Source organism: Rousettus aegyptiacus, unplaced genomic scaffold, assembly GCF_014176215.1.
Source record: "Rousettus aegyptiacus isolate mRouAeg1 unplaced genomic scaffold, mRouAeg1.p scaffold_m13_p_9, whole genome shotgun sequence".
Lineage (NCBI taxonomy): Eukaryota > Metazoa > Chordata > Mammalia > Chiroptera > Pteropodidae > Rousettus > Rousettus aegyptiacus.
The window spans coordinates 38,363,852-38,378,613 of NW_023416312.1; the positions used below are offsets into that span (position 1 = coordinate 38,363,852).

The 14,762-nt window shown below is 36.1% G+C and overlaps 1 protein-coding gene and 1 pseudogene across 1 annotated transcript in view; one reads left to right on the forward strand and one right to left on the reverse strand.

Annotated features, from left to right (window-relative positions):
- The window catches only part of LOC107498919 (vascular endothelial growth factor receptor kdr-like), a 303,930-nt gene that overhangs the window by 142,476 nt on the left and 146,692 nt on the right, over positions 1 to 14,762 (forward strand). Inside the window, exon 12 of the mRNA XM_016122603.2 lies at positions 12,839 to 12,947. Coding sequence (XP_015978089.2) covers positions 12,839 to 12,947 — 109 coding nt within the window. The remainder of the gene's footprint in view (positions 1 to 12,838; positions 12,948 to 14,762) is intronic.
- Positions 5,601 to 5,719, reverse strand: LOC118608035 (annotated as a pseudogene).

The window sequence follows — 14,762 nt, forward strand, 5'->3', positions numbered from 1 at the left end:
TGATTTGAAGTGAGTCTGTTGTAGATAGCATATGTAAGGGTCTTGTTTTTTTATCCATTTAGTATCCTACGACTTTTGATTGTAACACGTTAATCTATTTAAGCAATTGTTGATAGATATGTACTTATTGTCATTTTATCATTCACATCATTCACATTTTTTTTAATCTTTTTTTCTTCTTAAAGAAGTCCCTCTAACATTTCCTGTAGAACTGGCTTGGTGGTAATAAATTCCTTTAGCTTTGTCTTGTCTGGGAAACTCTTTATCTGTCCTTCAATTCTAAATGATAGCTTTGCTGGGTAGAGTAAACTTGGTTGTAGGTCTTTGCGTTTCATCACTTTAAACATTTCAGGCCAATCCCCTCTGGCATGAAAAGTTTCTGATGAGAAACCAGCTGACTATCTTATGGGAGCGCCTTTGTAGGTAACTAATAGTTTTTCTCTTGCTGCTTTTAACATTCTCTCTTTGTATTTAAACTTTGTCATTTTAATTGTAATGTATCTCGATGTGAACCAATTTGAGTTCATCTTTTTTGGGACTCTGTCCTTCCTGGAAGTGTATATCTATTTCTTTCACCAGGTTAGTAAAGATTTTCATCATTATTTTTTAAAATAGATGTTCAATTTCTTGCTCTCTCTCTCATCCTCTGGTATTCCTAAGATGCACAAATCAGTATATTTGATATTGTCCCAGAGACCCCTTAAACTATCCTCGTTTTTAATTTTTTTTCTTGTTGCTGTTCTGATTGAGTATTTTTTGCTGCTTTACCTTCTAAATTGCTGATTTGATGTTTTACTTCATCCAATCTACTGTTGATTCCTTCAAATGTAGTCTTCATTTTAGTTATTTCTTCTTCTTTCTAAATGGTTCTTTTTTGTTTTATTTTTCTCCACTTTTATATTACCTATGTCTTTGTTGAAGTTTCATCGAGATAATTGAGCATTCTTTTAACAGATGTTTTACACTCTACGTTTGGTAAATTTCTCATCTTCTTTTTGTTTAGTTCTTTCTCTGGAGTTTTGTTCTGTTTCTTCACTTGAGACATGTTTTTTGTCTCCTCATTTTGGCTGGTGTTCTGTGTTTGTTTTTATGTATTAGGTAGAGCTACTACTTCTCCTGGACTTGGTAGAATGGTCTTATGTAGGAGGTGTCCTGTTTATCCCAGTGGCATCATCTTCCTGATCACTTGAGCTGGGGGTTCCAGATCTGTTGCTTGTGTTGTTTGTGTATACCTTTCTGTTGTAGTTGACCCTTGATTGCTTTTGGCATGTTAATAGGAGAGACTGACTTTTAGTCTAATTGATTGTGAAGACTGGATATGATAACAGTAGAGGAGCTGTTGTGCAAGAGCCAACTCTATGGAGCTGGATTGACTTTAGTGGGGCTTTGGTACCTGCCAAGTTTGCTCTTTGGGTGTGTCATTTGTGGAGGTGGTTAGGTGGTATTTTGCTATAGTCTGAGATTGGTCACCAGGTGAGTTGGTTCTGGGACCTTTTGGGAGTGACTCTGCTACAGACCAATTTCAGCTGCTGCCTGTGTCTTGCCAAGGACCACTCGGTGTGAGCTACAAAGAGATCTACAGATATTTGCCAATTGTACTGAGCTTGTTGGTGCCTGGGAGAGGCTAAGCTGCAAACTGAGGCTGGCTGTCTGTATTGCTGGGCTTGAGTCTGCTTAGAAAGAGGTATGGGACATGCTGAGGCCAGAGGATGCTTGTTTCCTAAAACTTTCAGAGATTTAGGAAAATCTGCAGCATTAACCAATACAGGCCATTTATGTGGAAAAGCCACTGGAAAGGTCATTGATGGGTCCACAAGCAAGATGGGGCTGTGCCTCTCAAAATTATTAAGGCAAGGCAAACAGTATTAACTAGTTTAATGGAGACTCAAATGTGGTGCTTGCCTGAGTGTGCTGCCTGGGTGAGGGGAGGGATAAACAAAGAAACAATGGCTTCTGTCTGGAAGAAAGCTGCCCCTCCAGCCCTTGCCCTGAAGCCAGACAATTCAGTTCCTCCCTATATGTTCCTGGCAGCTTTCGAGCTGCTGGCCCAGCACTGGAGCTAAGATTGAGTGAATCTTTCTGTGAGTAAGTCCTTGTATGAGCCTTTTAAGAGGAATGCCTTGCCCTCCAAGAGCCCTCCCTCTCACACAGCCACTATTTCTGCTGGTTTTCATAGCCAGAGGTAATGGGGAATTATCTTCCTGACACTGGAGCCCTGGGCTGCGGAGCCCAGTGGTGGGACTGATACCCCTTGTTCCTCTGGGGGGACCTCCACAACTGAGATATTACTCTTGATTCTCAACTTCCACACAAAGGTTTGAGATCAGCCTGTTTTGCATCTCCGCCCCTCCTACCAGTCTCAAAGTAGCCTTTTATGTATGTCTCCAGTTATAGCACTTCTGTTCAGCTAAATTCCAGGCAACTACCAATGATGGCTATTCTGTAATTTAGTTGTAACTTTGATATGTTTGTGAAAGGAGGTGCAGAAAGCATTTTCCTACTCCACTAAATTGACCTGAGCGCTTTTTAAATATTCTTTCCCAGGCAAATTACTTATATCCATTTCCTTATGCTTTTTCCCCTGGGATTTTTTTTGTTCCTTCATTTGAGAGATACTTTTTATATTTTCATTTTGTTTTACTCTTGATGTTTGTTCATATGAATTAGACATAATAGCATTCTTTTCCTCTCTTGAAAAGTTGGTTTTGTGTAGAAGCAGCCTTTGTATAACCTGAATGTGTCAGGTGTTTTTGGCAGGCAAGTTAGAGCAGAATAGGTACCTGACATCTGGGCTGCTGGCCTACTGTTCTGGTGTGGCCCTGGGTAAGGTGGCCAGGTGTGAGTAGTAGTGTCCTATTTACTTTGCTTACTCCCTGTGTCCAAAATGGGCTTGAGCTAGATGTTCAGAAACATGCTGTGGTAACCTTGCTAGTAGTCTAGAGAACCTAGATAAAGCCTCCTCTCACCCTATGGATATGAGGAGAGACATATACAATGGCACTAACCAGCCACCTCTAAACCCAAATTCCCATGGTTCCCAGAGCACTCCTACAGCTCCCAGCCTTTTCTATAACCTCTCATTTATTTTACAGAAAATGGTCTTGTGTAGAAGTGACCTCTGAGTAGGCTGTATGTGCAGGGTAGTTTTAGGCAGACTATTTCAAGCTGAGAAGGTGCTTATGGCACATTTTGGTGCTAGCTTGCCATGCTATGGTGGCTCTGGGAAAGAGACCAGGTGTGTGGTGGAGGCTTGATCCTGCTTGCTCCCTTCATTTTGAGTCAAAAGGCTCCAGGCCATGTGGTAGGGACTGTGCTGTGGTGAATTTGCAGGTATGCCAAAGCACTCAAGGAGAGTTCCTACTCACCCTACTGAGGTAGAAAGGTACATAAACAATGGCACTCACTAGCTCCTTTGCTCTGTAGAGTTCCTGCAGCTCTTGGAGAGCTCTTGTAGTTTCCCAGCCTTCTTTATTAGGTCTCTTTTTCTCATTTTTTTTTTATTCGGAAGCTGTTCAATCAGCCCTCACTTGTTTCTCAGGAGTAACTATTCCCTATACACATGTATATTCCAATGTAATCATGAGAGAGGGTGAGTTCAGCATCCTCCTAAACCACTGCCACTTTGCCCTCCTCCAGCAACTATTTTGTAATTCTAATGACAGAAGTAAGAAACAGTAGGAGAACATCAGATTAGAGTCAGGAGGGAGAATGAAACAAGACTTATTCCAGGTCCTCTGATAAAAAAATTCTGAATTCTGTTTATAATGCAACCTCTCACAAACATTGTGACAGCATTCTCTTTGATAGATATTGGATTAAGTATTATAAGATTACAATGATAAATCGGATCTGGTTTCTATCCTCAAGAAACACTTTTAAATGTACCTACTCAGGATTTGGAACATGTTACAGGTCTTATACCTGCACTTTTCCCATTAAAGTCCTGTGCAATGACTGTCTGATACTGATGCCTTTTGTTGAATGAATGAATTATTTATAATTATATATATATATATAATCTATCTAGCTATATATGTATATATATGTATATATGTGTGTGTGTATATACATATATACATATATATACACACATATATACATATGTATATGTATATATGTATATATATATAGAGAGAGAGAGAAACAGAGAGAAAGAGAAAGAGACAGAGATAGACAGAGAGACAGTGATACTATCTAATCTTGTACCTGTTACATGTGCTGAATTTCTTTGTTCTGATCATTACTATGATGGTGCTAATTTCTCTGAGGGCCAAATGTCAAGGCTATAGAAGGAATCCTGGGCATTAGCAATGACTGAGTTATGAGGCACTTGGGATCCATTGATATTTAAGATGACTGATAAATAGAAGTGCTTACTCTCCAGAAAAATAACACCAATCATAATCATTTTATGCAACAGTAAAGTAGGAAAAAGGAGCAATATTAATAAGCATGCTCAATTATGTGTGATTATTGCTAAATTTGTCCGATTCATGCTCAAATAGTGCCTAAAACTGGTACTGCTTGTCAGAACAAGCAGCATCCATTATATAAAGGCAGTTTGTATGAAAAGAGCTAATCATATTTTTGAGGGATAGAGGCCTTCTGAGTATTGGACACATTCAGACATTTTTCAAATATGAAAATGGAAACTCAAAAGACAGATGCTCTGTGGATAAACTAAGAATTTGAAGTTAGAGAACATTGACTCTTGTTCCAATCTTCATAAATTTACTGTAAACTTGAAAAAGTTAACCTCTTTGAGCTTAAGTTGCTCATATATATAATGGGAATTTGATTATACAAATATTAACTGACTTTGATGAGTTGATCAATATCAAATGATATAAGGTGTGATAAAGCATGGTTCAGCCTCAGGTTGGATTGGAGTGTTGGAAGCCTGTGGAAGATTGGAAGCTCTAATATGCTGTGAATATGTCACAGGGCTTCAGTGGATTCTTTCAGTGTGACCACATGATTTCCTCAACACAGACAAGATGACTCTTGTGAATTCAAAAGCAGGAGAGAAAGCAACAGCTTAAATTCCCTGGGTCCTAGGTTAATACAGAGCCCTCATTTAAGGATCAAAAGGTAGAGACATGGGGAAGACTAGAGGAGAGCAGGCTTATTTTATTAAGAGTTTGCATTTTTGTTAATGATGAACATGTGTTGAATTTTATCAAATTATTTTTTTCATCTATTGAGATGTCATATCCTTTTCTTCCTTTAATGTGTGAATGTGAGTAATTGCATTAAATGATCACAGCTAAATCATACTTGCACTCCTAGGGTAAAACTTACTTAGTTCTGCTTTTAAATATATAACTGTAGCTGAATTTGTTGTTTATACTTATTTATACTGTTTGTGCCATGTTTGTGTGATTAAAATTTAACTTTTTTTCTAATACTGTCTATGTCTGGTTCTGGCATATAGAACCTGTAAAATGAGTTGAGGAGCATTTACTCTCTTTCCATGCACTGGCTTTGTCTGTTAATAGAAGTTTACAAATTATCTAGTATGTAATAATGGAAATGGAAGGCAAGGTTTTGGTATTTATTTATTTATTTACTGTTTACTTTTATTTATTTTTATTTTTTTACACCTATAGTACTTGGTATTCTTAGGTGGTCTCCCTTCCAAGTACTAACCAGGCCTGACCCTGCATAGCTTCTGAGATCAAACGAGATCGGGCATGTTCAGGGTGGAATGAACATAGACAGAAAGCAAGGTTTTGATATATATGGCCAAACCGTCTTTTAGAAATGCTAGGCTCCTTCTTTCAGTAGCATGGGAAAGTACTAGACATCTAGTAGACATCTTTTCTTACTAGAAAGGATTTCCTTACATTGAACCAGGTGTACCTCTTATGATTTTCACTATTTGTTCAAGTTCTGTCATCTTGGTCTTCTCAAAATAAGTTCCTCTAAATGGGATATCTCTGGAGAAACCATCCCTGGAGCATTATAGATAGGCTCATGTGTGTACCACCAGTACCTCTATTGAGAGAAACAATAAGGCATGGTGGAGTTATATTTCATCATTGACATTTTTGAAATAATTTTTAAAAGACCTTAGATTATTATGTTAAGTGAAATAAATCAGATGGAAAAAAGTTGAGATCCATATGATTTCACTCATATGTGAGATATAAAACTGAAAGCAGCAAATGAACAAGACAAACAAACAGAGACTCACAGACATGGACAACAGTTTAGTGGTTACCAGAGGGAAGGGGGAGGGGGGAGATAGCTATGGGCAGAGGGGGTCAAATATATGGTGACAAAAGGAAATTTAACTGTGGGTGGTGAATACACAATACGATATACATATGATATATTATTGAATTGTACACTTGAGACCTATATAATTTTATTAACCAATGTCACCTCAATAAGTTTAATAAAATAAAATTACCTTATTGTTGTTCAAAAATACTTCATTGTCTCAAAGTATTTTTATATTTTACCCCAATTTTTTCCTTGTGTATAACACCCTTCTGAGCTATGCAGGACACAGACTGTTTACCTTTCTGAATCTTATTCTTCCAAATTTCTATAAAATGAAGTAAGCAAGTTTCCTAGAGTAATTTTATGAAAACTAGCAGAATTTCTCTTACTTTCAGAATATAGCCTGCTTTACTACCTTGCAGCTCTGCTTCCAGAGGCCATAGGTAGTTTCCTCTACTGTTCCATCTAAGGCTCTGGGAACTCTGATAATGTTAAGCTTTTTCAATAGTAATGAAGGACCTACTGACTATAAGGAAGATGTTAATTACACCATTCCTATACATAGAAAAACTAAGGCATAGATCACCACTGGAATATATGTTGCTTCATGAAGTTAGAAATCTTTGCCCACTTTGTTCAATGCTGTACCACCAGAATATAATTGGCATACAGTAGGTACTTAATAAATATTTGCCAAATAAATAACAAGAGTAGAACTTTTGTAGAAATAATAACAGTCTAGAGATGAAACAATAGGTTCTCCTCTGGGCAATGAATTAAAACTGATATGGACAAACAAGAACATATTTACAGGCACATAAAATATAATCAGGGAAATAAGACACACATTCACCAATAACTAACAAAAGCAGGCAGTGTGTGCTTATCACTAAGAAAGCAAATTGCAGGACAATGGAATGAGCTAGATAGGTGTGAGATTATATCTGTATTCTGTCACTCACTGGCCCTGTGAATTTGGCAAGTCACCCTTCTCTTAAGTAGATTTCCTCGTCTGTAAAATGAAATAAGACCACCTTTCTGGCAGTGACTTTGTGAAACATAAGTGAGATATTGTATGTCAAGTAATTTAGCAAACTGCCTGATACATAGGAGATGATTGTTAAAGGATAGATTTCATTGGTTATTTTACTAATACTAATAGACTCAGAAGAGAAAGCTGTCACTGGGATTGGAGATTAGGAAGGTTTTCATAGAAGAGTTTGCATGAAAGAGTGATAGAATGCACATTCCCGTCTTTCTCCTCCAGTAGTTTAAAATTTTCTAGAAAGCGATGGCTGGAATTAGTCTGTATTCTATATTGGCTTTTAAATGACTAACACATGTCAACTATGGCATAAAAGTGATGGCAAGTTTCTACAAAAATACATGGCATAGTGCAATATTATCTCTAAGAATACTGTGAAAATTTAAAGATGCACAATGTAATCCAGATAGTAAAACATTAAAATATAAAGAGGAATCAATAATAAGCTACTAGATTAATTGAAATGCAATACTAAAAATGTTTAAATGATGCAAAGGAAGGCAGAAAAGGGGGGCAATGAAACAAATAAGAGAAGACATATAGGAAACAAATGATAACATGTTAAATTTGAATATGAGCATACTGATAATCATATTAAATATTAATAGACTGAACAATGAAATGAATAGGCAGAGATACATAGATAATATGAGATAAAAGCAAAACATGAGGATATGGAGAAAAAGGAACCCTCATACACTTTTGATGGGATTGCAGATTGGTATGGTCACTATAAAAAACAGTCTGCAGGTTCCTCAAAAAATTAAACATGGATCTACCTTTTGACCCAGCAATTACACTTCTGGGCATTTATACAAAGAAAATTAAAACAATAATTCCTAAAGATCTGTGCACCCTTATGTTTATGGTGGCACTATTTACAATAGCCAATATATGGAAGCAACCTAGATGCCTATCAACAAATAAAGAAGTTATGGTTCATATATACAATGGAATATTACTCAGCCATTAGAGAAATGAAATCCTACCATTTCCAACAACATGGTTGGACCTAGAGGGTATTATGCTGAGTGAAATAAGTCAGACAGAGGATGATAAATACCTTATGATTTCATTTACATGTGGAATCTAATGAACAAAAGGAACAGACTCACGAATATAGAGGACAATCTGGTGATGGCCAGAGAGGAGGGGTGTGTGTGTGTGGGGGTGGGATTGGGAGAAAGCCGTGAAGGGCTAAAGAAGTATAACTTCGTAGTTGATAGATGGTTACAGGGAATGGGAGAACGGCATAGAGAATGAAGTCAGCAGTAATGTAATGACTATGTGTAGAGCCAAAGGAAAGATAGAGTAATCAGGAGAACTGTTTCATAAACTATATAAATGTCTAACCAATGTGTTATATACTGAAAACTAATAATAAAACAAAATAAAATGTTAAAATAAAAAAGCAAAACTTAGCTAATAATACAATAACTTAAAATGCTAAAATAAAAAAACAACTATGTATATGCTGTGTACAAGAGACACATTTAAATATGATGCAGATCTATTTAAAATAAATGAATAATAGATATTCACTGTGCAATCATAAGAAGGCTGGCATGATTTTATTAGTATCAGATAAAATTAAACTCATGATAAAATTATTACCAGAAAAAAGACAGGAACATCATAATAATAAAGGGTCAATTTATCAGGAATATATAATGATCACAAATGTGTGTGTGCCTAATAACAGACTCAGAATGAATAAAGTAAAAATTGAAAAAATAATAATAAGAAATAGAAAGTTCCAAAAACAAGGCAGGTTTTCATATTCTCTCTCAGATATGGTAGCACAACTAGACAAAAATCAGTAAAGACAGAAAAATTGAAGAACACTATCAATCGCCTTAGTTTATTGATATTTTAAAAACACTGTACCCACCAACAGAATACACATTCTTTGCAAGTGCACACAGTATATACTCCAAGATATAGCCCAGATGCTATAGCTAAGATATAGCCCAGATGCTAAGCTATAAAACAAGTCTAAAAAATTTGAAATAAATGAAATCATATAAAGTATGTTCTCTGATGAGAATGTAATTAAATTAGAAATTAACAACATAATATCTAAGAAAACTCCAAATATTTGGAAATACTTAACATGGTTTCCTGAAATTCTCCTGTGGATTAGTAACTATTAAATGAAGGGAAGGTGAAGAGAAAGTTCAAATTTTGGGATGAGGATAACAACTTGTGCTGGCAAATTTCTTTTAGGGACCTACTAAAGCCTTGGAAGATGAAACACTCTATTCAAAGCTCATTTTTGTTGACCAGGCCTGACACCTTTTATGCTTAACTGTTAAAACTGTACTTGAGCAGATAAGATTTACTAAATGACCTAATTCAGAGTCCAGAACTGAAAATATTGAACACCATCACCTCCAGATTAAAATAGACATAAACTCAGATACAATGCTTGTGCACGAAGACACATAGACATGCACGCACACACACACACACACACACACACACACACAAACACAAACACCAAACCATTAGAGTGAAAGAAGTTGAACATCTATAGAAACCTCTATATCTTTTATGAAGTCATTTTTACTCTAGAATAATATGAATTTGTCCTTCTCCTAATGGACTTTCTATTCCTACACAGATCTTATTTGAATAAGAGAGCTTGAGTAACTCAGCTTTGAGTGTAGGAGGAAGGCTGCAAAGGGAGGCCTAGGAGTTGCTTTTGTTGTGGAGGAAGGTCAAGTTCAGGTACCCAGGCTATAACAGTTTTAAAGATTACTCTCTTGTACTATCAACTGCAAAGAGTGTATATTAGTTTGCTATTGTTGCTGTAACAGATTACAGTAAAATTGTCAGCTTAATACAATGCAAATGTATCATCTTATAGTTCTGGAGGTTATATATGTAGGTAAAGTGTGGCTCTGCTCGATCCCCTGCTTAGAGACTCACAAGGCTGAAATCAATGTATTGATAAGGCTGCATTTATTTCTGGAGGCTCTAGGGAAAAATCTGCTTCCAAACTCATTCAGGTTGTAAGACTGTTGTACCATTTCTTTGCTGGCTGATGGTAGGGTGTTTCTCAGCTTCTAGAGGCTACTACATACCCTGGTCATGGCCCCCTAATCTAACTTTAAAGCCAGCAACATCATGTTGAGTCCTTCTCATGCCTTGAATTTCATTCTGCCTCCCTCTTGTGCTGCATCGCTAACTGTTCTGTGTCTCACTTCCACTTCTAAGAGCCCACCTGGAAATCCAAGATAATCTTTCTATCTTAAAGTGAGCTGATTAGCAGCCTTGATTCCATCTGCAAAGTCCCTTTTGCCATGTAAGGTAACACATTCATGTGACTTAACACTAGGAGGCAAAATCAATCTTACCATAAGTTATAACCCAAAAGAGTACTCAAAGGACAATTTTGAGTGAGGTCAAAATTTGTAAACAAAATCAAATTCTTTTTTTGGAGACTTTATTTACTCCCGCCTTCAAAATGATTTTTGTTCCAATTCTGGCTATGTATTAATTGTGTGAGACCTCATTGGGTGGTTTGGTTAGATTAAAGAAAATGACACAAAAGGTAAGAGCTGTAAGGAACCTGAGAACTCATCTTGTCTATTATTCACACATTGCAGCTGAGGAAACTGAAATCCAGAGAGGTTAAAGTTCCCCAGCCAATTGATGATAGAACTGAGTCCGGAATCTAGGTCTCCTCATTCCTAGTCCAGTGTGTCATTTCAAATTTATCATGTCTCACAGTGATAATACAGTTGTATATTTTAAAGATAGAATTTATTCCAAGTTTTCCTTCCTTCTTTTCTCCCTTCTCTCTCTCTCTCTCTCTCTCTGTCTCTCTTTCCAAAAAATAGCAGTGTCATAATGGGGATAAATAATTGTGGAAGCACATACTATACGCCAGCACTGTAAGGGAATACAGCTGTTCCTACCCAGTCAATGGCAATAGTGGAAAACAGGGCATCCTCAGCTGAAGAAGTAGTCACTGAAATTTCCTCCTCAAGATCTGCAAAACGGACCCTAAAGATACTATAACCCTCAAATGAAAATATTGTCTAGCAGTCAGACTCTAGTAATGAGCTTGACCTGAACTAAAATTGACGAATCTCAACTATCTAGTGTGATGTACCCTGTAACTTCATAGCTTGAGACAGGACACCTAAGGAAAAAAAAATAATTTTGTCTAGTTAGTATCAATGAGTACATATTTTCACCACGAGCCTCTTTGTAAACTGGTTATAGAATAAGTATGGTTGATGAGAGAAGGTGACTAGGAAAAAGTTCATTCTTGAAAATAGAATCCTGAATTTTTACCTGTGCTCCACTGTTAGATAATAAGGTACTTTTATTCTTCAGAGCCTACTTATTTAGTTTGGTCTTTATCTAGGCCTCTCTCATTTTCTCCATCCACTTTAATTTTCTTTCTATTGGTTACTTCCATGACAGTCAATGAATAGGAAAGGAGGACAAATAATTCAGACTTCTGAGGCCTTCTAAGCCAAAAGCTAATGGGAAAGAGGTTAACTCTAATGGTTAAAAAATGAGACTTGGATTTTCCACTTCTCTCACATATTTTTTTATTACTATTATTACACTAGTCAGAGTGATTATTATCTCTTATGAACACCTTCAATTCTCAAGGCAGTAAAATGTAGTGGTGAAAACAGGGATTTTCAAGTCAAACTATAGTTCTTGATTTGAATGCCACTTCATCATTTCTGAGCTTCATGACCTTCACTGGGTTATTTAACCTCTCTGAACCTCATTTTTCTCATGATTAAAAAATGTCTTATTAATAGTTTCCACTTTATAAAGTTGTTGGGAAGATTAAATGAGATAAAATGAGATAGAATATATAAAATACTAATCACTATACCCAACAGAGTAAAAATTATTAAATATTAAGTGTTAGTATTTTGAGACTTATTCTGACTTGGGAAATTAACTCCTATATGGCAGGTTTGGGAACTATTCTATATTTATATAGGTTTCCTCATGAAATTGGATAATTTCTTATTTTCAGTCCTTTTCTAAGAGATCAATATTCGAAGAAGACCTTGAAAAATGTTGGTTAAGTGAATGAATGAATAAACAAATATAACCTCACTTCCCAGGTAGCGTCGTGCATCAGTCAGGATGGCCCAGGTTGTGCTACAGAAACAAACAACCCCAAAATCTGATTGGTCCAAAACCAAAGAGGCTTCTATTTTGCCCATGCCATATATCCAATCGCACATCAGTAGGAGGTGTTTTTTTTTTATCGTATCCATTTAGGGATGCAGGCTGGCAGATTAGCCATCATCTCAAACATTGTTGATGTTATGGTCAGAGAGAAAGAGTGCTGGAGGGTTTCGCCATAGAAATTAAGTGCTCCAACTTAGAAGGGACCAACATCATTTCTATTCTTAAATTCTTGGCTAAAAATAAGTCACATGGCCCCACTATATTATAAGGAATCCAGGAAGAAAAATCATTGTGTCTGAAAGGGTCAAGAATCAGAAATATCTGGTGAATAGCATTAATAACTACTATCCCTTTTAAACTGTGACTAATGCATTTCTTCTCTCTCTTTAGACTCTGAGCACCCTGACCATACTGACCAGCAGCATTTCTGGTATATACTACTGCATAGCGGTAAACAAGGTTGGCATTGATGAGAGAAGCATACAGTTCTATGTCTCAGGTAAATTCTGAACTGGAGAGGATAAAGCAGGTAGGGAAGGTCCTCTATGATATGATTAGAGATGCATGGAAATAGATACCTTTTCTCAGCTAGTTCAACTATAGCTGTGCCTACAAAATTGACTGAGAACCTATAATTGAAAGCTCATTAATTGAGTTTAAGGTAGAATTCTGCTGAAATGCAAATATCCTGGAAGAGGCAATACATTAAATCAGTATTAGACATTAACATTTTAACCAGAATCTGATTGTTATAACTTTCCTTTGCATTTTCGTGTGATTTACAGTATTCTCAGCTCCCTTATATCATAATTTAATTTGCTTATATCAATTATTGGTTAAATTAAATTTTAATCATTAATCTAGATGATAGATGATAAAAATAAAACATTAAGAGTTGCTTTCTAAAATAGTGTAAAACGTGTTAAATAATTCATTGTTATTTAGTCATTTCATTTCCTTATGCCTTAAACAATGATGATTTAATCATTCTTTAAAACTGAAAGTATTATTGTAACAATTTAAAAAGTTTGACATATAGTTAAATAATTTCTTAAGCCAATTACTTACCTATATTTTTGAAGGGGGTGAACACAGGCTTTAGAGTCAGGTGGCTCTATCTGGATTCAAATCTTTCCTCTGCTACTTTCTCATTAATTGATTCAGCTATTTGACCTTGTGTTTTATCATCTATACAATGGGAATAATAATACCTACTCCAGAGAATTAGTGTATGAAAATTAAGTGAGACAGTATCTCTGAAGGAGCTGACATATATTAAGTCCTTAATAAGTGGTAACTATTGTGTATACATTCTCTGGCCATAAATAATAATGATAGAATATATGTAGCTTACATAGTGAAGTACTTGGCAGAGTCATAGTAGGCAATCGGTACATATTTATTTCTCTGTGCCATCCTCCTATCTTATTTTACTCCTAAGGAAATTAGAGGGAAACATGACAGAGTGAGGCCAAGAAGAAATAATGGGAGAAGATCAGGTACCTAGATGGTCAGAATGTTTCATTAAACCAAGGTGGAGGTAAGGTTGTTGAATAGGAGAGTGAGTTATGAAATGAAAAAAAAAACTGGACTGTTTTTCATACTTTTTGTTCAGTGATGTATAATGATGATCACACTGTAGTTTATCATTCAAGCCAGAAAATAAAAACAAATGAATCTTCAGGAATGAAGAGTGGTAAACAGAAAAATTAAGCTCTCTAGTTGAAACTTTATTGAATATTTTTATTTTTTAAGGCACTCTCACTCCTAAATGGTCTTTCCTGGAAAATAGGGCAGAGAAAATAGGATGTGCTAGGGAAAGCTAACCATGACAAGTCACGTATGAAGAATTACTACAACTGAGCAGTTTTATTCAGCCAAGATCTTGTAAAACTTATAGAGAGAAGTTGGAGAACTGACCACAGTGGATAATTTATTGGCATAAACAGCTGCAGCTGCAGATACCTGCTGAGTTTCCAGTGGCTCATGGCTTTACTGGGAACCTCAGATCAATGAGTCTGTCTTTCATTTAGAAATGGATAGAATCCATAATAAACATTAATAACAACACAGCTAATATTTATTGAGCACTTCTTATGTGCCAGGCACTGTACTATATACTTCAAATGGTTTAATATAACTAATCCTCACTACAGCCTTATTAAGCAGACACTTTTATCATTTTACAGATAAGCTGACTGAAGTACACATAAAAAATAGCTATAATGAGGTGAAGCTACGTGGCATGGATGCATAGTCTATGCTCCAAACAACTTGCTTAATCTTCAAGCTCGCTAAAACTCTGAGGCAACTG